We start from the raw sequence: 25,260 nt of genomic DNA, 5'->3' as shown, positions 1-25,260 counted from the left end.
TGGATGAGGAAAGTGAAGTTCAAAGCAGGTAAGTATCTGGGCCGATCTTATAGATGGTAAATCCGGGTGTGTGGAGGGCAGGGGGCGTGGCGGGGGGGGTGCCCTGGATTCAAATTCAGGTTTGTCAAACTGCAGAGCCCCACTGGTGGATGATGAATGAATGAATGAGTGGATGAATGAGTGAGGGAGAGCCCGGATAGCCCAGCGGCAGTGGAACCGGACCGGGAGTCACCTGAGACCACCCTCCTATCCCACACTCCCCCTCTTCCCCCCCCCCCACCCAGAGAGGCGGAGACGAACGCAGGCGGGTCCATGGAGATCCTGGGAGCCTGGCCCTCTTTGCCTCAGCCTCCCGGTGGCAAGAAGGTCAGGTCGGGCCACCGCGGTGCCCCTCCCCCAGAGCCCAGCCCCCTTCCCTGGCACTCCCCCCCACCCGTAGGGGAGGGGCCGGGAGGTGGGGGCAGCAGGCGGGGTGCGCGGGGGAGGGTTGGCGCGGGGCTTGGCGGGACCGCGCGGGCCGGGCGGCCGAGCCCCGGCATCGCGGGCCCTTCCCTCTGGTCACCTCCCGGAGCCCGGCCGCCCGGCCGCCCGGCGCCCTGGACACCATGAAGCAGCTGTGCCTTTGCGCCGCCGCCTCCTTCGCGGTAGGGCCGGGGGAAGGGGCGCGGGAGTGTGGCGGGCGCGGGCCCTTCCTCCCCTCCCCGTCCCGCCCCTCCCCGCCCCCTGACCTCGCAGAGCCTAGACCCTCCAGCCTCAGACCCGCGAAGGATGATCAGGGAGGAGGGAGGGGGCGGGGCAGAGACTGGGGGGGATGGATGGGACATTTGGGGGGACAGTTCTGAGGACAGATGGGGACATAGAATTTAGAGGGCATTTAGAGGGACAGTTTTGGGGAACAGTTTTGGATGGGATCATTTGTGGGGACAATTTGGATGCTGTTTTGGGTGATCTTTTTGGGGGAAAGATATTGACATTTGGAGAACAGTTTTGGAGGACATCTGAAAGATTTTAGGGGAGGACATTTTGGGGACAGATGATGGGGTCATTGGGGGGATGATTTTGGAGAACATGTCAGGAATTTGGGGAAGACATTTTGGAATGCATTTCAGATCTTGGGACGTTTGGGAGACAATTGTGGCATCTCAGAGGCAGTCAAAGGATAGATGGCCGAGGATGGTGCTGGGGGACATTGAAGCAACCGTTTTAGGGGTTCCTATGGGAAGACTTCGGAGGGTAGTTCAGAAAGGGATATGATGAGGTGATATTGGAAAGGTGGCTTTCACTAAGGGATGGGCTGCGGGCCTAGGTTTGGGGGACAACTTTTTGGAAAGATGCTGGGGGCTGATCTGGGGATGGTTTAATGGTACGACGGTGGAAGTGGTGTATGACAGCTGGGGCGATGGACCTGGGGGCAGATGCTGGGGACCCAGGCTTGAGGGATGCTGTCTCAAGCCCCCACCCAGGACCACTCCCCCCGGCAGCTGCGGCTCAGCCCCACTGACCTTGGCTCCTGCCCACCCTGCGGCCCCTGCCCCATCCCGAAGCCGGCAGCCAGAGGCAGGCGCCAGGCAAGTGCCCAGGCCGGGTGGTGAGAGCCCGGAGCCCCTGCTGGGGGAGCGGGGAGGGGCAGTGACCGCCAGTCCCATGTTCCCCTGGGTGTGCCCCACAGAGCCAGGACTGGGGCAAAAGTGACGAGCGGCTGCTGCAGGCCGTGGAGAACAATGATGCCGCACGGGTGGCCTCCCTCATTGCCCGCAAGGGGCTGGTGCCCACGAAGCTGGACCCCGAGGGCAAGTCCGCGTGAGTGCCCACGTCCTGGGGGTGTGATGGCTGAGGGGTGGCCACCCTGCAGCTGACCCCTGACCTCTGGCCTCCAGATTCCACCTGGCGGCCATGAGGGGTGCAGCCAGCTGTCTAGAGGTGATGCTGACACACGGCGCCAACGTTATGAGCACGGATGGGGCAGGTACTACCCGCCGGGCCCTGAGGGAGGGAAGAGGAACTCAGACCAGGTGCCCAGCCTGAGGGTCCAGCCAGGCCCTGCTTCATGGCCTCCATGTCCTGCTGAAAAGGGGGGGTTCTCTTCAGTGCCCCCCAGGGAGGCACAGGGGCGAGTCAGGCTGTGGTACCCAAAGATGGAGACCATGGCTGGCAGCAAACAGAGTGAGTCAACTTGTGGATCGGGGAGAGCTGGGACTCAGGTAGTGGTTGAGTCAGAGGAAGTAATGGAAACAGAGGAGCATCTGGGGGCGTGAGAATAACAAGTACCGTTTCTTTGGAGGGGAGTATCTGAGGTGCATGGAGTAGCTGGGCTTTAGAGTTACCTAGAGCTCTGGGAGTAGCTGAGACAAAAGGAGAATCTAGGTGTGTGACTTAACTAGGGCCCTGAGGGATAACTGTGATAGAAGGCATGGCCAGAGGGAGTAGTTGGGACTCAGGGAATAGCTAGGCATGAGGCATAGCCACATCTGAAGCTTCAGGGCAACAAGTATAGGAGCCAGGATGTATGGGTACTGGGAATTTGTAGAGTATCAAAGAAAGCGGCATAGCTGGCACTTTGGTGTAGTTGAGCTTATATAGAGTAGCTGGAGACCTGGGGAGTAGCTGGTGACCTGGGGAGTAGCTGGGGACCTGGGGAGTAGCTGAGGACCTGGGGATTAGCTGAGGACCTGGGGATTAGCTGGTGACCTGGGGAGTAGCTGAGGACCTGGGGAGTAGCTGAGGACCTGGGGAGTAGCTGGGGACAGTAGTGCTTGAGGAGTGGATGGATGTGGAGTGTAGCTGGGATGAGATTGTCTGGGACACCTACTAGCTGAGGCTTGGAGAGTCTCTGGTCCCAGGGAGTAGCACGGTTTTGAGAAGTACCCAGGTCTGGGGACTTGTTAGAGTCATCACAAGTAGTTGACACAGGTTTGGGGGGCAACTGGAAGTTCCCTGAGTATCTGAAGCTCAGTACATTCTCTTCTCCCTTTCAGGTTACAGTGCCCTCCACCTGGCCGCCAAGTATGGGCACCCTCAATGCTTGAAGCAACTACTGCAGGTCATGCCCTTTCCTGCCTCAGATACTTCCCAGCCCCAGATACTCCCTTGCCCTGACTACTCCTGAGTTCCAGGAATTCACTGAACCCACAGTTACCCCCTGAATCCTTCGTATTCCTTGGCCCCTTTTACTCCTGAGTCCCAGCTACTCCGTGGACAACCAGATACTCCCTGAGTGTCCAGCTACTTCCCACACCCAAGTTATACTCCCAATACCAGCTATTTCCTGAGCCCAGCTTCTCCCCAAACCCCCGGCTGCCCCTGGGCTCCCAGCTAATCCCTCTTTCTCACCAATTTTCATAAAAGCCAAGAGAGTAATTTGGGGGCCTGTGAGAAGTGGGTTCCACAGAGCAGGTAGGTGGGAGGGGAGAAGGGGGGAGGCAAGGAGCCTGAAATACAGCAGAGCCCAAGGAGGGGCAGTTCCTAGAGAAATTAGGCAACAGGGATGGCTCCTAAACAGAGATGGCTCCACCTCCAATGACACGCCTCTCCCCCCCAGGCATCCTGCGTGGTGGATACTGTGGACAGTAGTGGGTGGACGGCCCTGCATCACGCAGGTGGGTGCAGCCTGGCCTCGCCCTGGCCACCATGGCCCAGAGGGTGCTAGGCTTGGGAATTATTCTACCTAGGGCTCTGGGGACCTGCCTAGGACATTCCACCTCCTTCCTCACGGAGCCCCTACTGTGTGCCAGGCACTGGGCTTTGCATTATCCTCAGTGACCCTTTGAGCCATGGACGATGATCATTGGACAGACAAGGGGATTGAGGCTTATCAGCAAGAAAGTGGGGAGGATCCAGGCCGTCTGACCCCGAAGCACAGCCTACTGTATGCTGGGCTGGGTGAGGACAATCAGAGGGTGACCAGAGTATAATTTGCTTCAAGGAACTTCTAGGGGATCTCAGGAAGGCCAAAGGTCCAGGCAGCCTTCATAGTTATCAAATCCAAATTCCTTTCCCGAGGGAGGGAAGGGACCCACCCACCTGAGCCAGGGCCCAGCCCAACATCCGTTCACCGTGCCCATGACATTCGAGAATGTCTTTCACTTGATGACTCAAGAAACATCTATCCTCTTGGGAGCGTGGAATACATTTGCTCTGGAGTTTTATTCACTGTTGAAACATTCCCTGCAGTTGGAGTACGCTGCCACCTAGTGGTGGCAAAGCCTTTGATCACGTTATGGAAGCTCCATGGTTTTTTTTCTTTCAATAAATATTGAGTACCTGCTGTGTGCCAGGCTCGGTTCTAAGCAATGGGATTAAAACAGCAAACAAAACCCCATAAGTCCTTGGGCACACAGCAGGTAATCATATAGAGTTTGATGATTTTTTTTAGCTTTTTTTCTTATTTTATCTTTTTGGCCATGCTACACAGCACGTGGGATCTTAGTTCCCTCACCAGGGATCGAACCCGCGCCCCCTGCAGTGGAATTGCGGAGTCTTAACCACTGGACCGCCAGGGAAGTCCAAGAGTTTAATGGTTTTCCAGCAACACTTCCTTGCACAAAACCCTTCTCTCTTTGAGGCTCTGGACATAACACACCTTGTCCTACTTTCTTGATGACCAAGTCCTTCCAAGCTCCTCCCTGCCTCGGGGTCCATGTCCATGCAGTGACCTCTACCCTCCCCCTTTCACCATCAAAACTCAAGCTCAGATCAAACCCCAAGAAGCCTGCCCAACCTCAGCAGAGGTCTGATCTCTCTAGTAAATATTAACACTCTTTGTATGAGGGTTTGGTATAGAGTCAATACACGATAAATGCTGGTTGAATCAAAAGGGGTTAAATACATGAAAATCGGTGAAACGTTCCACCCTAAGAGGGACCCACAGTGGAATGTGGAAGGAGCTTGGGACTGGGAATTAGAAGACCTGGGTCCTCATCCTGGCTCTTTCTCTGACCCCTTGGGTGACCATGGGCCTGGCTGGACCTCAGTTTCTTCGTCCGTAAAATAGGAGTCATGTCTTTGTCACTGATCTTCTGGGGGAGGTGGGAGTTTCTCATGAAATAAAGCATAAGAATCACACTCAGGCAGAAGGCCCCCCGAAAATATCAAAGCCATGCCCTTCCTACCCACCTTTCTCTTTCCAGCCGCTGGCGGCTGCATCTCCTGCTCAGAAATGCTCTGCTCTTTCAAGGCACATCTGAATCCCCGAGATCGGGTGAGTCTTTGGGATCTTGTGGGGAAAGATACTGCATTTGAGGTATGCTGCCCAGCATCCCAGGCACCCTTTGAAAAGTATGAAGATTTGGAGGGAAGCTTGGGGGCCGTCATAGGCTTCCCCACCTCCCAGAGTCATTCTCTCACGCCTTGTCTCATCCCTCTCCCAACCCCCTCCCCCAGCTGGGTACAACACCCCTCATCATAGCAGCTCAGATGTGTCACACAGATCTGTGCCGCCTTCTCCTGCAGCAAGGGGCTGCTGCAAATGACCAGGACCTTCAGGGCAGGTGAGCATCTCCACTCTCAGCCAGTCCATTGTGTGCTGTATGACTTAGGCAAGTCTCTTAACCTCTTTGGGTGTGTGATCTAGTTGTCCTCCTCCCCCTACCCAGCCTGGGTGTTGAGGAGGGTGTGGTGGTTTGAAAATGTCCTCACCCCCTCAGTAGCCTCCTCTTCTGGTAGGACGGCCCTGATGCTGGCCTGTGAGGGAGCCAGCCCCGAAACAGTGGAGGTGCTGCTGCAGGGTGGGGCCCGGCTGGGCATCACTGATGCGCTGGGCCAGGACGCTGCTCACTACGGCGCCCTGGCAGGGGACAAACTCATCCTACACCTCCTGCAGGAGGCCGCCCAGCGCCCCTCACCACCCAGCGGTATGCAAACCCCACCTCTGAACAATTTTGAGCACCCTCCTCCATCTTCTAGGTAATTTCTTGTCACCCCTTTCTCTCCCTCCCTACTGTGGATAGTTTCAAGGTATCCCTATTTGTATTATAGGAGGTTTCATTGCTCCCATCACACTACTCAGGACAGTTTTGAGGAACCCGAGGGCTTTTAGAATAGCCTAGGGGTCAACTCTGTTTTCCTGGATCTTTACCTTACCTAAGAATTGGCCCTTCCACTTGCCCCATCCTGGAGATGCCACTGTTCTCTCTTTTTGAGAGTTTCAAGGCCCCTCCTATGAGTATTCTGTCAAAATGGTTGATTCCTACCTTAAAAGTCCGGATTCTGGGGGGAATTGGGAGCCCTCTCAAGTCCCCTGGGCTCACTAATGCCCTTCCTAGGGCTAGGAGTGGAATCCCTAGAACAGTGCCTGACCCTGCTTCCCTCTTTCCCCTGCCCTCCCAGAGGATGACTCAGGCGAGGCATCATCTCAGGTACGGATCCCTAAGCAGCGAACAAGTCCCTCTCCCTGTGCACACACGACCTTCCCCCTTGCCCCAAGCTCCCTGGGAAGAGAAGGAAGAGATGGACCCTTGACTCAGGGTTAGTACCTGGAAGGACCAGGTTTGGGAGGAATGCAGCCTTCAGGGTACGCTGCCACCCAGTAGCAGCAGCACCCACAGCATAACTCCCAAGACTCCGTGAGAACACTGGGGGGATGGGGCTAGGGTGGGATGGTAGAGGGAACTGAGATGGGTGAGGGCTGGTGCAGTCAGTGAAGGAGTCAGGTCTGGCTTCTTTCCCTCTTCCGGCACTACAGCGTCTCAGCTCCATAGGGAAAGAATCGTAAACAATTGGGTCTCGCTGGGGAAAGTACCAGGGCATGGAGAGGGGCAGAGGGTAAAACATAAGATTTAGAACTCTCAGGAGATGTGGTCTTGCCCCCTTTTATGCTGGGATAAGTGAGGACCAGCGAGAGGCAGGGACTCACTCGAGATCACACAGGAAGTGAGGGCACAGTTGGGGCTGGTGACAGAGAGTGGGTTGGCTGTGTTGGTTTATTTGGGTGGGAGGCTGGCATGTCCCCCATGTACCCCCTCTACCCCTCCCCCCAGAACTCTGTGTCCAGCCATGAAAAGCAAGGGGCCCCCAAGAAGCGAAAGGCACCTCAGCCCCCTGCCAATATCCCGATGCCGGTGAGAGATGCCCTGGCCTTGGAAGGGGGGAGGCATGGAGGGACTCCAGGCAGGATGGGGCGAAAGCTCTGGCTCAGGTATGCGAGGGTACAGTCCTTGGGCCTCATGTAAAAGTGGTGGGTTCCCGGGGTCGGGGGACAGGATGATCAAGATGCCTATGAGGAGATCGTGCGGCTGCGACAGGAGAGGGGCCGCCTGCTGCAGAAGATCCGGGGCCTGGAGCAGCACCAGGAACGGAGGAAGCAGGAGGTGAGGGGCCTCAGAGACATGGGCCTCGGGCTAAGCCTGCAGCAGGTACCATTTTGGGGGTACCCTACCTCTTCTCCCTCTCCAGACACACGGGTCTCCTCGGTATTCCTCCAACACGCCAGGCACGGTGCTGCCCCCGGGCCTTTGCATGTGCTGTGGCCTCTGCTAGAAACACCTTCTCCCAGATGTCCCTATGACTCCCTCCCTCCCCTCCTTCAGGTCTTTGCTCAAAGACACCTCCCCTACCCAAATTATTTAAAATTGTTACACCCCCACTCACTTCACAGTTCCCTTTATTTTTATTCAAAGCACTTACTGCTATTGGATGTACCATATATTTTGTTCATATTCACCCATTGGACTGTAAGCCCACGAGGGCAGACATGGTTGACGGTGCCTGGCTCACAGTAGATGCTTGATAAGTATTTACTGGATGGATGAATATTTGAGTAAGTGAGTGAATGAATAAATAAATGAATTAGTGGCCCTAAAGGGGGTCTGGCACAAAATAGGCCAGAGGACGTCTGTGGTTGGGATGGAGAGCCACTGAGCAGGAGGTGGGCCAGGGAGGCCCCTCAGCCCAGATCCAAGCCCAGGCCCCTTTCTTCTGTCAGCTGCCAGAGGCGGAGGCCAGCTCCCTCCACAGCCTGGAGAGACAGGTAGGGTGGAAGGTGGGGGGAAGCTGGACGGCCAGCTGCCCAGTGTTTTCCCCCAGAGACCCACTGAGCCCCCCACTGCCTCCCTGCAGGTGCAAGAGCTACAGCAGCTGCTGGCAGAGAAGCAGGAGGAGAAGGAGAGTCTAGGACGGGAGGTGGAAAGTTTGCAGAGCAGGCTGTCCCTGCTGGAGGTGGGCCCAGCGGGGAGCAGGGCAGGCGTGGGGCTTCTAGGGGCGGGGCCACCATGGGCGGGGCCACCAGGGGGAAGGGCCTCTCTTCTGCAGCTGCATGGTAACCAGTCTAATACACATAGTCTCACACACATGCAAACACAGAACAGACAAACGTACAAACACAGGTACACGTAATAGACACTTTTAAAAACACAGAATCACACATACGTATATGCAGAGATGAACAACCACGCTTGTATACATGTGGTCTTACACATACAACAGGCAAACACACAACAGACACATCTGTGGGTATATAATCACACATGCACAACAAATACTTGGGCACACACAGCAGATATTTCTCATTCAATCACGCACCTAGGCAACACACCCACAAATACATGTACACACACAAGTATTTCTCAAAATACATAATTACACAAACATAGATACATGTACACAACCATATTCACACACATGCACACATACAGAAACACAGAACGGTCACACACCACAGACTAAAATACAAGTGCAAAATCACACACAGTCACGGGGACTCACACAGGAGAGACCGGGACCACTGTGCATGCCTACACGCGCACACACACACTCACCGCAGACCCACAGACCCTGAACCACTGTTGCAGGTACTCACACACAGGCAGACAGCCGTGGCCCCATGTAGAATTGTAGACACACCCTTTCAAGGACTCACTCCCATCCCTCTCTTGGTCCCCTGGGACCAGGTGGCACGTACACCCCTAGTTGTTGGAGTTATGGTCACAAACTTGGGGGAAACGTGGGGGCTGGAGGGAGGGCAAGACCCCAAGCCGGACCCTGATCACCCCCCAACCAGAATGAGAGGGAGAACACCAGCTATGACGTGGCCACCCTGCAGGACGAGGAGGGTGAGCTGCCCGACTTCCCAGGTGAGCTCCCACCTGCCCTCCCCCACTCGTTGTGTCTGGGGCCCCAGGAGTTGGAGCCTTGACCCATAGGCATAGAGAGAGTTTGCATCTGGGAGGGAGCTTGGCCTGCCCCATTAGTTATTCCACTCCCCAAAGCCTGCCTGCCCCAGGGGCCCTGACCCATGGCTCCAGACCCCCAGCTCCCACTCCTCGTGGCCAGGACCCTGGGGCCTGACTCTGTGTCCCCTGCCAGGGGCTGAGGCGCTGCTCTCCAAGCACCTAAGCCCATCGGCCCAGGAGCTCTTGGCCTCGCTGCAGGAGCAGGTGGCCACGCTCACCAGACAGAACCAGGAACTGATGGAGAAGGTCCAGGTGGGGAAACCAAGGCCCGGGAGGGTTGGCTGGGGACAGACCTGAGGACCTGAGGGGCTGTTCCCCGGGGGGTTGGGCGGGCACGTGGCTGAGTCTGTGGACAGGGAAAGTGGCATGGCTCCCCTGTGCCCCCCATGGCCACTTCAACTCTTGCCCGGCTCCCCTGCCCCCACCAGATCCTGGAGCACTTCGAGAAGGACGAGATGGAGGCTGACAGTCTGGCCGAGGTCGTCCCTCTGGCGCTGTACGACTCTCTCCGGGCTGAGTTTGACCAGCTCCGCAGGCAGCATGCCAAGGCCCTGCAGGCGCTGGAGCAGCAGGAAGCACAGGAGGGCCCTGGAGAAGAGGCAGCCCCTAGGGAGGGCAACGGCCCAGGAGCCAAGACCGCTAGAAATGGACCAGTGGAAACAGAGCTTAACGGCACTGCAGCTCTGGAAACCAGAATTAATGGAGCTGAGAGCACAGATGAGGAGGCTGCGGGAGTAGAAACCACGGAAGCCAGAGCTTTGGAAGCAGCATCCATGGTGGCTGAGGCCACGGAAACAAGACCCACGGACGCTGAGGCCACGGAAATAGAGGGTGTGGGCGCTGAGTGCGTGGAAACAAAGGCCACAGGAGCTGAGGTCACAGAAACGAAAACTCTAGAAGGAGGAGGAAACTCAGAAGCAAAGGCCACGGGAGCAGAGTCCACAAATATGAAAACAGAGGAACCAGAATGGAAGGCCAGTGGAACAGGTGCTGTGCAGGAAGAGCTCACAGGCACAGGGACCACAAAAACGGAGGCCATGGGAGTGGAGGCCACAACCCCCAGGGTCACCACAGGCCCCGCCCTGCACCCCAGTGCTGCCGAGCTGGAGGCGGCCCACGGCAAGTGCGAGCCTGCGGAGGCCGAGGGTAGTGGGGCTGGCGGGGTCAGCAGCGGTGACACAGGCCAGCTGCGGGCCGCCCTGGAGCAGGCCCGGGAGGACCTCCGAGACCGGGACTGCCGCCTCCGGGAGCTGGAAGCGGCCTCGGCGCGACTGGACGAGGCCCAGGCCGGCCGGCTGTTGGCCGAGGAGGAGGCTCGGGGCCTGCGGGCAGAGCTGGCCCAGCGGGAGGAGTTGCGGCTGGAGCTGAGCCGGGAGCTGCAGGCCCTCCGGGAGCAGCTGGCTACGGCCGCAGCCGCCGGGGAGCAGCAGCGGGCCACAGCCATCAAGCTGGGCCAGGCGCGGGACGTGGCTGAGGCCCGGGCTGCTGAGCTGGCCGCGGCCTGTGAGGAGGCTCGGCGGGGCCTGGTGGAATTGCGTGAGGCCTCCGAGGTGCTCCGTCAGTCAGTGGTGCCGGCCTCGGAGCATCACCGTCTGCAGGAGGAGGCCCTGGAGTTGCGGGGCCGGGCGGCCAGCCTGGAGCAGGAGGTGGTGGCCACGGGCAAGGAGGCCGCCCGTCTGCGGGCAGAGCTGGAGCGCGAGCGTGTGGGCAGCGTGGCCCGCCTGGAGCACGAGCGCATCGTGGATGCCCTGCAGGCCGACGTGGCCCGGCTGCAGGGGCAGCTGGAGGAGCTGGGGCGACGCCACGAGAAGACCAGCGCCGAGGTCTTCCAGGTGAGTGTGGTGAGATCCTCATCGGGCACAGCCAGGAGCCAGTTGGTGGTCTGTTCTGACCCCACAGCCGTGCGATGTTTCGACCCCATCGGTTTCAATCCTGCAGAGACTTGACGCTGCGATATATCCAGGTGGACCTTTGACCCTGCAGCCATTCTGACCTCCTGGGTGTTTCAACTGGTGTTTTCTTTTTAAAAGCCTTTTGGCCATTTTGACCCCATCATTTTTTTTTTTTTTTTAATAGGAGACAATCTATTTATTTATTTATTTATTTGCCGTGTTGGGTCTTCGTTTCTGTGCGAGGGCTTTCTCTAGTTGTGGCAAGCGGGGGCCACTCTTCATCGCGGTGCGCGGGCTTCTCACTATCTTGGCCTCTCTTGTTGCGGAGCAAAGGCTCCAGACGTGCAGGCTCAGTAATTGTGGCTCACGGGCCCAGTTGCTCCGCAGCATGTGGGATCTTTCCGGACAGGGGCACGAACCCACGTCCCCTGCATTGGCAGGCAGATTCTCAACCACTGCGCCACCAGGGAAGCCCGACCCCATCATTTTTTCTAATGGTTAGCCCTTTTTGCCATCTTCCTTTTTTTTTTTTTTTTTGCGGTACGCGGGCCTCTCACTGTTGTGGCCTCTCTCATTGCGCAGCACAGGCTCCGGATGTGCAGGCTCAGCGGCCATGGCTCACGGGCCTAGCCGCTCCGCGGCATGTGGGATCTTCCCGGACCGGGGCACGAACCTGTGTCCCCTGCATCGGCAGGTGGACTCTCAACCACTGCGCCACCAGGGAAGCCCGCCATCTTCCTTCCTTCCTTCCTTCCTTCTTTCTTTCTTTCTTGCTGTGTTGGGTCTTTGTTGCTGCGGGCAGGCTTTCACTAGTTGCGGCGAGCGGGGGCTACTCTTCATTGTGGTGCGTAGGCTTCTCATTGCGGTGGCTTCTCTTGTTGCGGAGCACGGGCTCTAGGCACGTGGGCTCAGTAACTGTGGCTCGTGGGCTCTAGAGCGCAGGCTCAGTAGCTGTGGCGCACAGGCTTAGCTGCTCCGCGGCATGTGGGATCTTCCCAGACCAGGGCTCGAACCTCTGTCCCCTGCATTGGCAGGTGGATTCTTAACCACTGTGCCACGGGGGAAGTCCCCGGCATGTGGGATCTCCGTTGCGGTGCACGGGCTCAGTAGTTGCGGCACACGGGCTCTCTAGTTGTGACACGCGGGCTCTAGAGCGTGGGCCTAGTTGCCCCGCAGCGTGTGGGATCTTAGTTCCCTGACCAGGGATTGATCCACACCCCTTGCAGTGGAAGAAGGAGGATTCTAAACCACTGGACAACCAGGGAAGTCCTGAAGGTGGATCTTTTGACCCCATCTCTTCTCTTAAATACACACACACACACACATCCCGCAAAAAAACCTAGCAACTGTTTTTAACAAATATGTGAATAAAAAGCCACATTTGTCAATTGTCATCAGGAAAGCATTTTTCTCTCCATGCCTCTGTTTACTCACTTGTATAATGGAGCTAATAATAGTTCTTAGTCCTCACATGAAAATTAAATGGTTTAATTTTACTTAGGACAGTGATGGTACAAGTGATTAATAATTGCAGCCAGGATTATTGTTTTTCCAAGAACATACTCTTCTACTTTTTTTTTTTTTTGGCTGCACTGCTTTTAGGGATCTTAGTTCCCCGACCAGGGATCTAACCTGTGCCCCATGCAGTGGAAGCGTGGAGTCTTAACCACTGGACCGCCAGGGAAGCCCTATTTTCTAAATTTTACCTTCCTTCATGATCACTTCTTTTGTGGGTAAATTTTGCAAGTCTGATTTGATTCAGACTTAGTTTTTTGGTTTTTTTTAAATTGTTAAGGTGTAGCCAGTCTGTACTAAGTGGAACATCTAATTATTATCCATTTTCCCTGACCTATTATTTCTATAAAGGCCAATGATCCCCCCAGGATCAATTTTTGCAAATCTAACACTGCTCCAATCTTGATATTTTTGTGAAAATGCAGTCATCAATTTTGGGGCATTTGTTTGCTTTTCATCCAGACTCTTCTGTTTTTCCTTCATTTCGTAAGAAATCTACAAACCTTCACACCACTGGCAGAGAAAAGAACATTGGTTATATTGTAATAATAATGGTAATAACATTCATTATGTAATAATAACACCACCAACAACATTACAAACTTGAAGATAGCACTTACTGTGTGCCAAGCACCATTCTAAGTGTATTCCATGTATTTTCTCATTTTATCCTCACAATCACCCTGTGACGTGGAGGCTCTTATTGTCCTCGTTTTACATATGAGCAAATTGAGACACAGAGAGCTTATGTCACTTGTCCAAGGACACACAGCTTGGCAGAGTCAGAATGTTCATCGTGCCCAAAGAAATCCAGAACTTACCTGAATCAAATTCCTTGAGGCCAAATGGGCTTGAATAGCCTCAGACCAAAATAGAAGGGTCACAATCTTTGGTGTCCATGCATCTTTGGGGTCCAGACGTCCTCAGGGTCACACATGGGTTTGGGCCGCAGGTGCAGCGGGAGGCGCTATTCATGAAGAGTGAACGGCACGCGGCCGAGGCCCAGCTGGCCACCGCGGAGCAGCAGCTGCGGGGGCTACGTACTGAGGCCGAGCGGGCACGCCAGGCCCAGAGCCGTGCCCAGGAGGCCCTGGAGAGCGCCAAGGAGAAGGACAAGAAGGTGGGTCCCCTTTTCTTGTGCTCAGTCGGGGGCCCCCCACTCGACAGAAGTTGGAGGGAATCTAAGAATGTCCCAACTGAAAGAGCCTTGGGAAATCAACCCATTTTCCAGATGAGCAAACAGAGGCTCCAAGAGGCAAACTGAGTGTCTCGAAGTCACACAGCACCTCACTAGACAGTGGATGTGACCCCCAGAGCCCCAGATGCTTTAGCACACAGAGGAACCCAGCCCCAACCTGCTGTGTGACCCTGGGCAAGTCACTTGACCTCTCTGAGCCCCAGTTTCCACCTCTGTAAAATGAAGATAAAATTGTGGTAGGGATTATGGTTTATTTGTAGCAATGTTCCTCCCCCTCAGCACTAGTGACATTTGGGGCTAGGTTATTCTTTGCGGGGGACCATCCCGGGCACTGTGGGGTGTGGAGCAGCATTCGTGGCCCCTACCCTCTTGATATCAGGAGCACCCCCAGTGGTGACAAACACAGATATTGCCTGGCATCCCCGGGAGGCAGGATCTCCCCTGGTTGAGAACCTCTGATCTATAGAAATAACAGTAAAGCCCAGCATTTATTGAGCGCCTGCTGTTTGCTGGCACAGTTTAAACTTAATCACAGCAGCCTACCAAGATGAGAAGTGTGATTCTCTTTACAGATGAGGAAACTGAGATTCAGAGGGTTTAAGTCATCTTCCCAAGATCTCCAGCAGGGGAAGGGTAGAGAAGGACCCAAACCCTGGCCTGTCTGACCCAGCCCAACCAGGCCAGGCTGCTTTCGGCCCTCCTGTTCTGTCTGTCTCCGCTTTCACTTTCCGGGACTCCAAGATCCACGAGCTTTTTCTGTAAAGGGCCAGACGGTCAATGTTTTGGGCCTTACTTCGCCACGGCGCTCAGCTCTGCCGCCGATGCAGGAGCTGTAGACGCTGTGACAATGAATGGGCTTGTACATTTGGCCATGGAAATGTGAATTTGGTTTAATTTGCACATGTCGTGAAATGTCATTCTTCTTTGGACTTCTTCCCCCTCAACCATTTAACGTGGAAACCATTCTTAGCCGATGGGCCGGACTCAGCCTGCAGGGCAGAGTTTGCTAACCTCTAGGAGGCGACTTTCCCTCCAAGGCCTGTCCTTTGCCTGGAAAGGTCGCAGGCTCCCAGCCCCAGGCTCAGGGTGGTAGCTGACCCTCCCCCATCCCACTTCAGATCACAGAACTGTCCAAGGAAGTCTTCAGTCTTAAGGAGGCACTGAAGGACCAGCCGGGAGCCCCAGGCTCCTTGGAGGTGGAGACCCTTCGGGGCCAGGTGAAGGCTCTACGGGAGCAGCTGGAGGTGAGAGCCTCGCCCACCCGCTGGGCACAGGGGTCCCAGGAGGGTGACGGGCAGGCAGGAGGTTGGGCACATGGGCCAGGTGTGGAAGGAAAACAGTTCAGTATTTTAGCAAGCAACACTCTCATGCCAGCGCCTGCCATCAAAATAGGGGCTCGGGGTGCAAAGGGGGCTTTCTGGCATATCTTGGAGGGGATTCGGCTTTTCTGAGCGCCCTCCCCACACCCACAGGAAGCTGCCAGGGACCACAGTGCAGTGGTGGCCTTGTACAGGAGCCACCTCCTCTACGCCATTCAGGTGAGTCACCCTGGCTTTGGGTGCGCCACTGCTGCTCTCTGGGCCTCAGTGTCCCCATCTGTACAATGGGACGCTGGTCGAGGGAAGAGGTTCATGGCCTCCGGGACCAGGAGGGGCGGGGAGGGGAATGGAGAAGCTGGGTGGGGGGCGGTGGGGAACGCCCAGGCTCTCTCCGCTTCCCTCCACCTCCCGCCCCAGGGTCAGATGGATGAAGACGTACAGCGGATTCTGAGTCAGATCCTGCAGATGCAAAGACTCCAGGCCCAGGGCCGCTGAGATCAGAGCACTGCCCTCCGCCTTCCAGGCCCCGAGTCGGGGCTTCCAGACTCACGCGCTGACCATCTGCACTTGGAGACCAGCCTGGGCTCCTTCCCAAGGATCCCTCACTGCCTCCACGGCCCCACTGGTCCCTGCATGCGCTGGTCAGTCTAGACCCCGGCCCTGACCGTGTACCCTTCCCTGCGCCGGAGAATTTGTGAGTCCCTTCCCTCACGTCTGGTCTTATCATCAGACGCCACCCCAGGAATAAAAGCTCACGGAGCAGAGGATGAAAGCATCGTGTGGCCTGATTGCTGAGCTCCCACTGCAAAGCGGGGAAGGGGCGGCCCAGAGCAGGGATTGGGGGTTAGGGTGAGGAGAGCAAGGCAGGACTCAGCCCCTGAGAGGAGCACCATGTTACTATGTTACTGGAATATCTTTTTTCTTTCTTTCTTTCTTTTTTTTTTTTTTTTTTGGCCACGCCACGCAGCATCTTAGTTCCCAGACCAGGGGTTGAACCGCGCCTCCTGCCTTGGATGTGCAAAGTCATAACCACTGGACTGCCAGGGAATTCCCCAGTTACTGCCCTATTTTTAAAAGTCAGAATGGGTTCCCAAAAGTTCATGATGAACAAAATCTGCAAATGTCAAATGAAGACAGAATCTGAGGCTGCACGACTTACCTCACTGTCCTCACCCTAAACCCAGCCCTGGTGGGAGTGTCCCACACCCTCCCACAGCCTCTTTGCCCCTGGGCCAACCCCCTGAAATCCCCTGGGGGTTCTTGGCTCTTTCCAGCTCGGGCAGGAAGGCAGCTCCGTGTCCAGCCTGTTCCCCAGGTTTCCTCAGCATCCAGCAGTAGCTCTGCCTGTCCCCTGGCGTCCCAGGCCCTTGGAGAATGTCCACGGTTCAGGGCCGCCTTCCCAGAGCCTGGGTTTCTGCCTCTCTGTGGCCTGGAGTGTGGAATGTGGCTGGCGGGGGGGGTGGTCCCCATCTCTGTGGTTGATGAGTGACCGGCATCTTCTGTCGGTGCCAGCTGCTCTCTGTTCCTTCCCGCCCTGGCCTCTCTCTGTCTTTCTCCCTGTCATCATCGCCCTCCCCGGTGTGCCCCCTCCTCGCTGCAGCCGGAAGGAAGTCTCTTCTGGGAAAGGCCACAGGGTCACCACTTCTCCCTTTCGTGGCCTCCTCCTTCTGCCCCCACGTTTGGGGCCTTCCGCACCCGAGACTGAGGGTGGCCGGTGAAGGGACTGGGGACTCCTCCTCCGGAGCCCCATGAACCAGGCAGTGAGTCAGAAGGGGAAGGGGAAGTAGGGGGCCTCGACTGGGGGCTGGGCTTTCCCCTGGGTGGGACCTGAGTCCCTTGCCTGCCTGAGGGTGCTCCCTGCCCCAGCCCCTGAAAGCAGATCCCGCCTGAGCCATGGCCCCAAGACTTGTCCTGGTCCTCACCCTCACCTTCTGGGTGGGTTGCTCACTTTGCTGCGGGAGAGAAGGTATGTGGGGATCCAGGGTGGGTAGGGGGAGCCAGGGCAGAGGGACACTCTCTGAGGACTGGACTTTGTCTGCCGTGGAACATTCTGGGTGGGGTGGGAGCTCACACACCTTCTGTATGACCGCTGATGGGAGGGGGTTACCATCCCATTGCATGGGTGGGGGAAACTGAGGCACAGAGAGAGCAAGAGCTACCCCAAAGGGACCAGGAAGTGGCAGCCACAGCCCGGAGGAAGGGAGGGTGGGAGAGAAAGAAATTTTAATTGTATCCATTCATTTCATGTGATTCAAAACAAAACCATTACAAAGAGGGGGTCCGGTAAAGCATCTCCCTCCCACCAGAAATCCCCGCCAACCCTAGGTCCCCTCTGTGGCTCCTTCAACCTCAGTTTCCCCATCTGGAAAATGGGCTAATAGTTCCTGCCTTGGTGGGTTGTAGCGAGAGTGAGAGATGATGTAGGTGCCTTTCATTCATGTACTCATTCATTCCACAACCTTTATTAGGCTCCTAATGTGTGCCCAGCACTGGCTGGCAGTGAGTGGGGGCCAAGCCACGGTAGGGCTTTGACAGTCCCGGGTGAGTCAGAAGCTCACGCTCTCCCTCTCTCTCCGGGCCCCCGAGCAGCTCCCACCCAGCCCAGGGTGCGGTGCCAGGCCTCTAGGTACCCGATTGCAGTGGATTGCTCCTGGACCCTGCCGCCTGCTCCAAACTCCTCCAGGCCCACATCCTTCATTGCCACGTACAGGTCAGAGAGCCTGGAGGGCTTCCTGGGGATTCTACATCTGGGCTGACCCCCTAGGATCAGGGCAGCTGGGGACTTAGTGAGAGCCTGAACCCCTCAGAATTCTAGAGCACCACCAAGCCTTAGAAATATACTCCCTAAAATATGTACTGCGAGCCACATGTGGAGGGTGAAATTTTCTAGAAGCCACATTTAAAAAAGAAAAAGAAATGGGTGACATTGGCTTTAATATTTTATTTAAATAGTATCTAAATATTCCAAATGTTTATCATTTAATATGATCGAATGCAATGTACTTTAACATGCTTATATACGATTCATATATTTAAACATACTAGAAATTGATTTCATAACATTTAATAGGATATCTAAAGTATTATTTCAACATGTAATCAATACTTTAAAAATTAATGAGAAATTTTGCATTCGATCTTGTTATACTAAGTCATGGAATTCCATGTGTGCTTTACACATGTGTCACACTTCAATTCAGATGCTAAACATTCAATCAGAAATTCTTTTTTTAAAAAAATAAATTTATTTATTTATTTTTGGCTGCTTTGGGTCTTCCCGTTGCTGCCCGCGGGCTTTCTCTAGTTGTGGTGAGTGGGGGCTACTCTTCATTGTGGTGCGCGGGCTTCCCATTACAGTGGCTTCTCTTGTTGTGGAGCATGGGCTCTAGGTGCACAGTCTTCAGTAGTTGTGGCACACGGGCTTAGTTGCTCCGCGGCAGGTGGGATCTTCCCGGACCAGGGCTCGAACCTGTGTCCCCTGCATTGGCAGATGGATTCTTAACCACTGTGCCACCAGGGAAGTCCCCCAATCGGATATTCTTGATCTCTGATTAGATTTCATAACATTTGTGTTTGGAAAAGTAGATTCACACACCTGAGTTGTTCTGAGGAACTTTCCCACGCTTTCTGATAGGTGGAAACTTTTCATTCAGATTAGATGAAATAAATCAAAAAGTCCCACTCAGTTGCACTAGCCACGCTTCATATCCACAGGGCAGAAGCAGAACGCTTTGGATGCTGTGGAAGTTTCTGTGGACGGTGCTGAGCTCCAGGCTCTAGAGTCTGAAATCTTGGGGTGTCAGAACTCGATTGAATTGGAATCTTATTATTTCGGATTCCAGAATCTGTGAATCGTAGACCTGGGAATGTTGGAATTCTAAGGCTGGAATGTTGACATTCCAGAAAGCTTTATTTATTTATTTTAAAAACTGTATTATTATTACTTGGCTGTGCTGGGTCTTTGCTGTAGCATGCGGGTTCTTCTTCGCTGTGGTGCACAGGCTTCTCTCTAGTTGTGGCACATGGGCTCCAGAGCACGCAGGCTCAGGAGTTGTGGCGCGTGGGCTTGGTTGCCCTGCAGCATGTGGGATCTTAGTTCCCCGACCAGGGATCGAACCCGCGTCCCCTGCATTGGAAGGCGGATTCTTAACCACCGGACCGCCAGGGAAGTCCCCCCAGAAAGTGTTAGAATCCGGACCCTAGCATCTCCCTGTGGGGTTTTACCCCCGACCCTGGGTCCCCCGGGCTCTGTGATGTTGGAGTGAGGGGTCCCTAGGATCACACAGCCAAGAGCAGGACTCCTCACCTGCTGTCCCTACTTGGGGTCCAGGGCACAGGGGGCCAGCAGGAAGTGCTGGGACCCTCACAGTGCACTCGGTGTCCAGGCTTGGCGTGGCAGCCCATGGGGAGAGCTGGCCTTGCCTCCAGCAGACACCGGAGGCCACCAGCTGTATCATCCCTGACATCCAGATATTCTCCATGGTGCCCTATGTGCTCAACATCACGGCTGTCCACCCCCGGGGCGTCAGCAGCAGCTTCGTGCCGTTCGTCCCAGAGCACGTCAGTGAGTAGGGGCAGCAGTGGGGGTGTGGAGGGTCACCCTTGCTTCTGCTCCTCCCCCACACACATGCCCACCTCCCACCTGTCAGGATGAGATCCTGTCCGTCCCTCACGGATCCTGTGGGCTCTACCTTCACAATTCAGCAAGAATCCGCCCACTTCTCCCCTCTCCTGAGCCCCTACTTGGTCCAACCTGCATCACCGCCCACCTGGACCAGTGGCAGCCCCTCCATCCTGGTCCCCTATCCCTGCCCTCACCCCCATCTGTCCTCCTCACAGCAGCCACCAGAGGGCGCCTGTGAGCACTCAAGTCAAGTCCCATCTTGGGCTCCTGCCCTCTTGCCCACAGTCTGTCCTCCCCGCAGCAGCCACCAGAGGGTGCCTGTGAGCACTCCAGTCGGGTCCCCCGTGGGCTCTTGCCCTCTTTCCCACAATCTGTCCTCCCCACAGCAGCCACCAGAGGGCGCCTGTGAGCACCTGAGTCAGGTCCCATTGTTGCCCTGCCTACCGCCCTCCAAGGCTCCCACCATCTGTTCCTGTCCCCTCCCTGCCCTACCCTCCTCCCTCTCCCCGCCTCGCTCACTCTGCTCCAGCCACAGGGGCCTCCTCGCTGTTCTTCCACCACACCAGGCACAGTCCTGCCCCAGGACCCTTACCTGTGCTGTTCCCCCTGCCTGCAAGGCTCTTCCCCCAGGTCTCCACACTGTTCACTCCCTCACCTCCTTTAGCTCTCAACTCAGATGTCATCTCCTCAGTGAGTCCTCCCTAAGCATTTTTTTAAAAATTGCAAACCATCATACATTGCTGGTGGTTATTAGAAAACAGACTGGCAGTCCCTCAAAGAGCTAAACATGTTACCATGTCATCCAGCAATTCCAATTCTAGGTATATATCTAAGAGAAAATGGAAAAAGCACGTTTGCAGAAAAACTTGTGCATGAATATTCACAGCAGCATTATCCATAATAGGCAGAAATTAGAAACGACACAAATGCTCATTAACTGATGAATGGATACACAAAACGTGTCCATCCCCACAATGGCATATTATTCAGCCATGAAAAGGAGAGAAGCCCTGACACTTGGTACAACATGGATGGACCTTGAGAACACGATGCTCAGTGAGAGAAGCCAGACAACGAAGGACACACAGTGTGTGATTCCATTGATGGGAAACGTCCAGAACAGGCAAATCCACAGACACAGAGAGTGGGTTTGTGGTTGTTAGGGGCTGGGGAGGGAGGAATGGGGGGCTGACTGCTCACGGGGATGGGGCTTCTTTTGGGGAGATGGAATGTTCGGATTAAATGGTGGTGATGGTTGCATGACACTGTGAATATACTAAACCACTGAACTGTACACTTTCAAAGGGTGAATTCTCTGGTATGTGCGTTATGTCTCCAAAAACATTGCAACCCACTACCCTCCTTACACTCCTGAGCTTTCTTCCCTCCTCTTTATGACCTTCGGATCTGCCTCTTGTGTCTTATCTTCTGCCTGGGGGGATTGAGCTCCAAGGTGACAGGACTACTGTGTCCCCAATATCCAGAACATCCCTGGACACTCAGCAGACCCTCAATTAATATTTATTGGTTGGTTGGTTGAATGAATGAATGAATGTGCCCTCCGCTAACCCTGCCTCCTGCTTGTCCATCAGTCAAACCAGACCCTCCAGAAGGTGTGCGCCTGAGCCCCCTCCCTGGGCAGCGGCTCTGGGTGCAATGGGAACCCCCCCGGTCCTGGCCCTTTCCAGAGATCTTCTCACTCAAGTACCGGATCCGCTACAAGCGTCACGGAGCTGCCCGCTTCCGCCAGGTGAGGAGGATGAGGTGACGGGGAGAGCGGTTCCCGGGTAAACGGAAGAGCATGTGCAAAGGTACAGTGGGGTGTGGGTCACAGCTTGGGGTGCTGGTGTGCGACGTGAACGCAGCCCAGCAGTTCCACTCCTGGGCATCTACTCAAAAGAATTGAAAACAGGGCCTTGAACAATTACTTGTACACAAATGTTCACAGCAGGACCACTCACAATGGTCAAAAGGTGGAAATAACACAAGTGCCCATCAACGGATGATGGATAAACACAATGTGGTCCCTCCACACATGGGAACATCACTCGGCCATGAAAAGGAGAGAAGCCCTGACACTCGCTACCACGTGGATGGACCCTTGAGAACACGATGCTCAGTGAGAGAAGCCAGACACAGGAGGACACACTGTGTGTGATTCTATTGATGGGAAACATCCAGAACAGGCAAATTCACAGAGACAGAGATTGGATTAGTGGTTGTCAGGGGCTGGGGGAGGCAGAGGGGGTGAATGCTAATGGGGATGGGGCTTCTTTATGGGGGGATGGAATGTTCTGGAACTAGATAGTGGTGATGGTTGCCCAACACTGTAAATGTACTAAATGCCACTAGATTATCCACCTTGGAATTGTTAATTTTACGTCATGTGAATTTCACCTCAATTGAGAGCACCAATATATTGTTTTCCATTCTTAAAAAATAAAGGCAGGGTATCAGTCAGTGAGCATATGGGCAGGGCAGTTGTGTCCTGGGCAGCCTTGGATGCTGGGCTGAGGAGCTGAGTCTTTGCAGGGTGTAGGCTTTTGCAATCCTGTCCCTTAGAACCTTCCGCAACAGTAGAAATGTTCCACATCCACACCGTCCAAGACGGTAGCCTCGGGCCGCGTGAGGCTGCCAAGCGGTTGCAACCTGGTGAGGAGTGTGGAATGGGCTTTTAAAGTTGATGTAGTATTCATTAATTTAATTTTGTAAATGCTTGCAATTTTAAAATTGAGACAGAATTTACATGCCACGAAGCTGTCTGTTTTAAAGTGCACAAGCCAGTAACTTTGGTGTATTCGCAAGATTGTGCAATGATTAATTAATCTAAATTTAAAACGTAAAGCGTCACATCCGGCTGCCATATGGGACAGCTTGTGCAGAGGAAGGAGGGACATAGTCAGACCTGAACTTGGGAAGCTGCCGGTGGTGGCTGACATGGGACATGCCAAGGATGAGGGGGACCCCGATGTTGGAGGGAGAGTGTGGAGTGGCGGGGACAGAGGGGACAGGGAGGAGAACCCGAAAGGCAGAGCTGAGACAGTGTCTCATTGGTGCCCAGGGATTTTAATCTGTGGAGGTGCCTGAGTGAGGACATGGAGAGGTCAAGGCCATCGAAAGAAGAATTTATTACATTTCCCCAGAAAAGAGGACACATCACGCCACGCGGGGCCATGTGGGCAACTTGGGGACACCAGGAGGCTGAAGTGGGAGCCAGGGGAGAGCCCAGGCCAGAGGTGGATTGGGGTTTCCTCGGGGAAGGCTAGGCGGGGCAGGTGAACAGCTTAGGGTAAACAAGTTTGAATAATTCCAGTGGGCTCTGGGCTGCAGGGTGGTCTCTAGTTGCTTGGCATCTGGCCCTGGGGTGATTTAGGGCAGGGTGGGGATGTGGGCTGGTGTGTGACCAGTAGAGAGAGGGGATGGATGGGGGTGTGGACTCGGGGTGGATTGGTTTTTATATGAAAGGCATGCTCCTGGTCGACCAAGAATTGGCTGGCCAGGGAGGGACAGGCTGTCCCTGCTCAGCAAGATGTTTAAGATGTCCGAAGATGTACAGGGGGCCGCAGAGGGCATGCCGTTGAGGATTGACATTGGTGCCTGAGTCTTGGAGCAGCAGCTCGAACATGGGGACGGAAGGCTTGATCACATAGCTTCCTTGTTTCCACTGACCCAGACCTCCTTCTGCTTTCAGGTGGGACCAATTGAAGGCACATCCTTCACCCTCAAGGCTGTGAGGCCCCAAGCCAAGTACTGCATCCAGGTGGCTGCTCTGGACCTCACTGACTATGGGGAATCAAGCGCCTGGAGTCTCCCCGCCGTTGCCTCCATGACCCTGGGTAAGTAGTGGGGGTTCCCTGCACCCCCAAAGAGGGTCTGTGCCCTTGACATCCACCTAAGGGTGGATGGGACCTGACTGGCTTGGGTTCACTGCTGCCGAATTGCTTGGCAACCTTGGACAAGTGATTTTGCCTCTCTGAGCCTCAGTTTCTCAGTCTGTGAAATGGGGATGTACTCCCTGCCTCCTTTGACACAGTGCAATGTTTTGTGAACTGTGAATATGAGATTTTTTAAATTGTTTAATTAGAAAAGGATCATTGTCACTAGAATCAGGACTCTTCCTTCTTTTAACAGATCCACATGAGACCCTGGGAGGAGAGGACAGACCAGGACACACACACACAGTGAATCCCCACTGCCACACATGGGGTCAGGGCTGGACCAGAGGAAGAGATGGGGCTGGGGGAGTCAGGGCAGGGGTCGTGGGTGTTCCGCCTGGGATGGAATGATGAATCCATTCAGTTCAGTTCAGTTTGGTTCACCTCAAAAGCTGCCCAGTTGTGAGCCCCACTGTGGGTGGACACCAATGGGACATGAGTTTGTCTGGGAAGCTCTCTCTGAGGAGGGGACAACACAGCCAGGCTTTGAAGGATTTTCTCAATCCAGGAGCTTCTCTGTACATCTCACTCAGGTCTCAATTCCAAGGTCACCTCCTCCAAGAAGCCTTCCCTGACCACCTCATCTAGAGCAAGCAGAATAAAGACCCCCCCAAAGATATCCATGTCCTAATCCCCAGAACCTGTGAATGTGATACCTTACACAGCACAAGGGACTTTGCAGATGTGATTAATTTAACAATCTTGAGGGTCCTTAAAAGATTGAGGATCTTTCATTAAGTTAATGAAAATGGGGACTTCCCTGGTGGTGCAGTGGTTAAGACTCCATATTCCCAATGCAGGGGGCCCAGGTTCTATCCCTAGTCAGGGAACTAGATCCCACATGCCTGCTGCAACTAAGAGTTTGCATGCCACAAGTAAAGAGCCAGCAAGCCACAACTAAGGAGCCCACCTGCCCCAACTAAGACCTGGTGCAACCAACCAAATAAATAAATATATTTTTTAAAGTTAATGAAAATGAAGTAGAGTTATACTGTATTATCCAGGTGGCCCCAAGGTAATCACAAGTGACCTTATAAAAGGGAAGCAGGCGGGTCAGAGGGAGACAGAGAAGGTGATATGACAGTGGTAGCAGACGTCAGAGTGATCCAGGACCACGAGCCATGGAGCTCTGGCAGCCTCTAGCAGCTGGAAAAGACAAGGAAATGGATATTCTCTTGAAGCCTCCGGAAGGAACCTGCCACCCAGTTTAGACTTCTGACCTCCAAAACTCTAATAAATGTGTTGTTTAAAAATATTGAGCTTGTGGTAATTTGTTACAGCAGCCATAGGACACTCATACATCTCAAGTAGCCCCTTCTCATCACTTTCCATATGTCTCCCTGTTTTATTATCTTCAGATCATTTACCAGGACCCGAAAGGGTTTTTGTGTGTGTTTATTGTCCCATCAGTCCCACCAGACAGACTGTGATCTCCCTGAGGGCAGAAATCTTACATCTTATTCTCTGATGTGTCCCCAGTGACTGAGCACGTCTCCGACACAAACATTTGTAAAAGGAAGGGAAGAGGCTAGGGAAGGAACGACCTCTTTAGAGGGACAACTCAGAGGCCAACAACGGGGGGGACATCTGGGAGCGAGTGTTTGTAGGGGGAG

General features: G+C 54.6%; 2 protein-coding genes across 5 annotated transcripts; both read left to right on the top strand.

The window, feature by feature from the left end:
- The first annotated feature begins 290 nt into the window (after positions 1 to 290).
- Positions 291 to 15,824, top strand: ANKRD24 (ankyrin repeat domain 24). Its single transcript, XM_081232829.1, is given in 21 exon segments — positions 291 to 456; positions 459 to 644; positions 1,670 to 1,800; positions 1,878 to 1,966; positions 2,976 to 3,040; positions 3,539 to 3,596; positions 5,127 to 5,197; positions 5,380 to 5,486; positions 5,662 to 5,849; positions 6,325 to 6,353; positions 6,975 to 7,055; positions 7,197 to 7,304; positions 7,919 to 7,963; positions 8,053 to 8,151; positions 8,993 to 9,065; positions 9,298 to 9,416; positions 9,593 to 10,996; positions 13,524 to 13,691; positions 14,888 to 15,013; positions 15,242 to 15,307; positions 15,506 to 15,824. Coding segments are annotated over 21 exon segments (3,435 nt in total). The 5' UTR covers positions 291 to 312; the 3' UTR covers positions 15,584 to 15,824.
- An 876-nt stretch (positions 15,825 to 16,700) lies between these two features.
- On the top strand, positions 16,701 to 24,902 carry EBI3 (Epstein-Barr virus induced 3; the record flags this gene model as incomplete). 4 transcript variants are annotated; one of them, XM_081232826.1, is made up of 7 exons in its annotated part: positions 16,701 to 16,848; positions 16,955 to 17,054; positions 17,678 to 17,798; positions 19,474 to 19,652; positions 21,305 to 21,462; positions 23,404 to 23,548; positions 23,844 to 24,902. In XM_081232826.1, the coding sequence occupies exons 2-7, from the start codon at positions 16,982 to 16,984 to the stop codon at positions 23,996 to 23,998; spliced, it is 831 nt and encodes a 276-aa protein (XP_081088952.1). In that variant the 5' UTR covers positions 16,701 to 16,848; positions 16,955 to 16,981. The 4 variants fall into 4 exon arrangements, with proteins under 4 accessions (XP_081088952.1, XP_081088953.1, XP_081088951.1 ...); XM_081232827.1 differs by lacking the exon at positions 16,701 to 16,848 and having other exon boundaries at positions 16,866 to 17,054; positions 24,652 to 24,902; XM_081232825.1 differs by lacking the exon at positions 16,701 to 16,848 and having other exon boundaries at positions 16,866 to 17,054.
- Positions 24,903 to 25,260: the final 358 nt, after the last annotated feature.

Source organism: Mesoplodon bidens, assembly GCF_964165515.1.
Source record: "Mesoplodon bidens genome assembly, chromosome: 4".
NCBI lineage: Eukaryota > Metazoa > Chordata > Mammalia > Artiodactyla > Ziphiidae > Mesoplodon > Mesoplodon bidens.
This window is presented reverse-complemented; position numbering and strand designations above follow the sequence as displayed.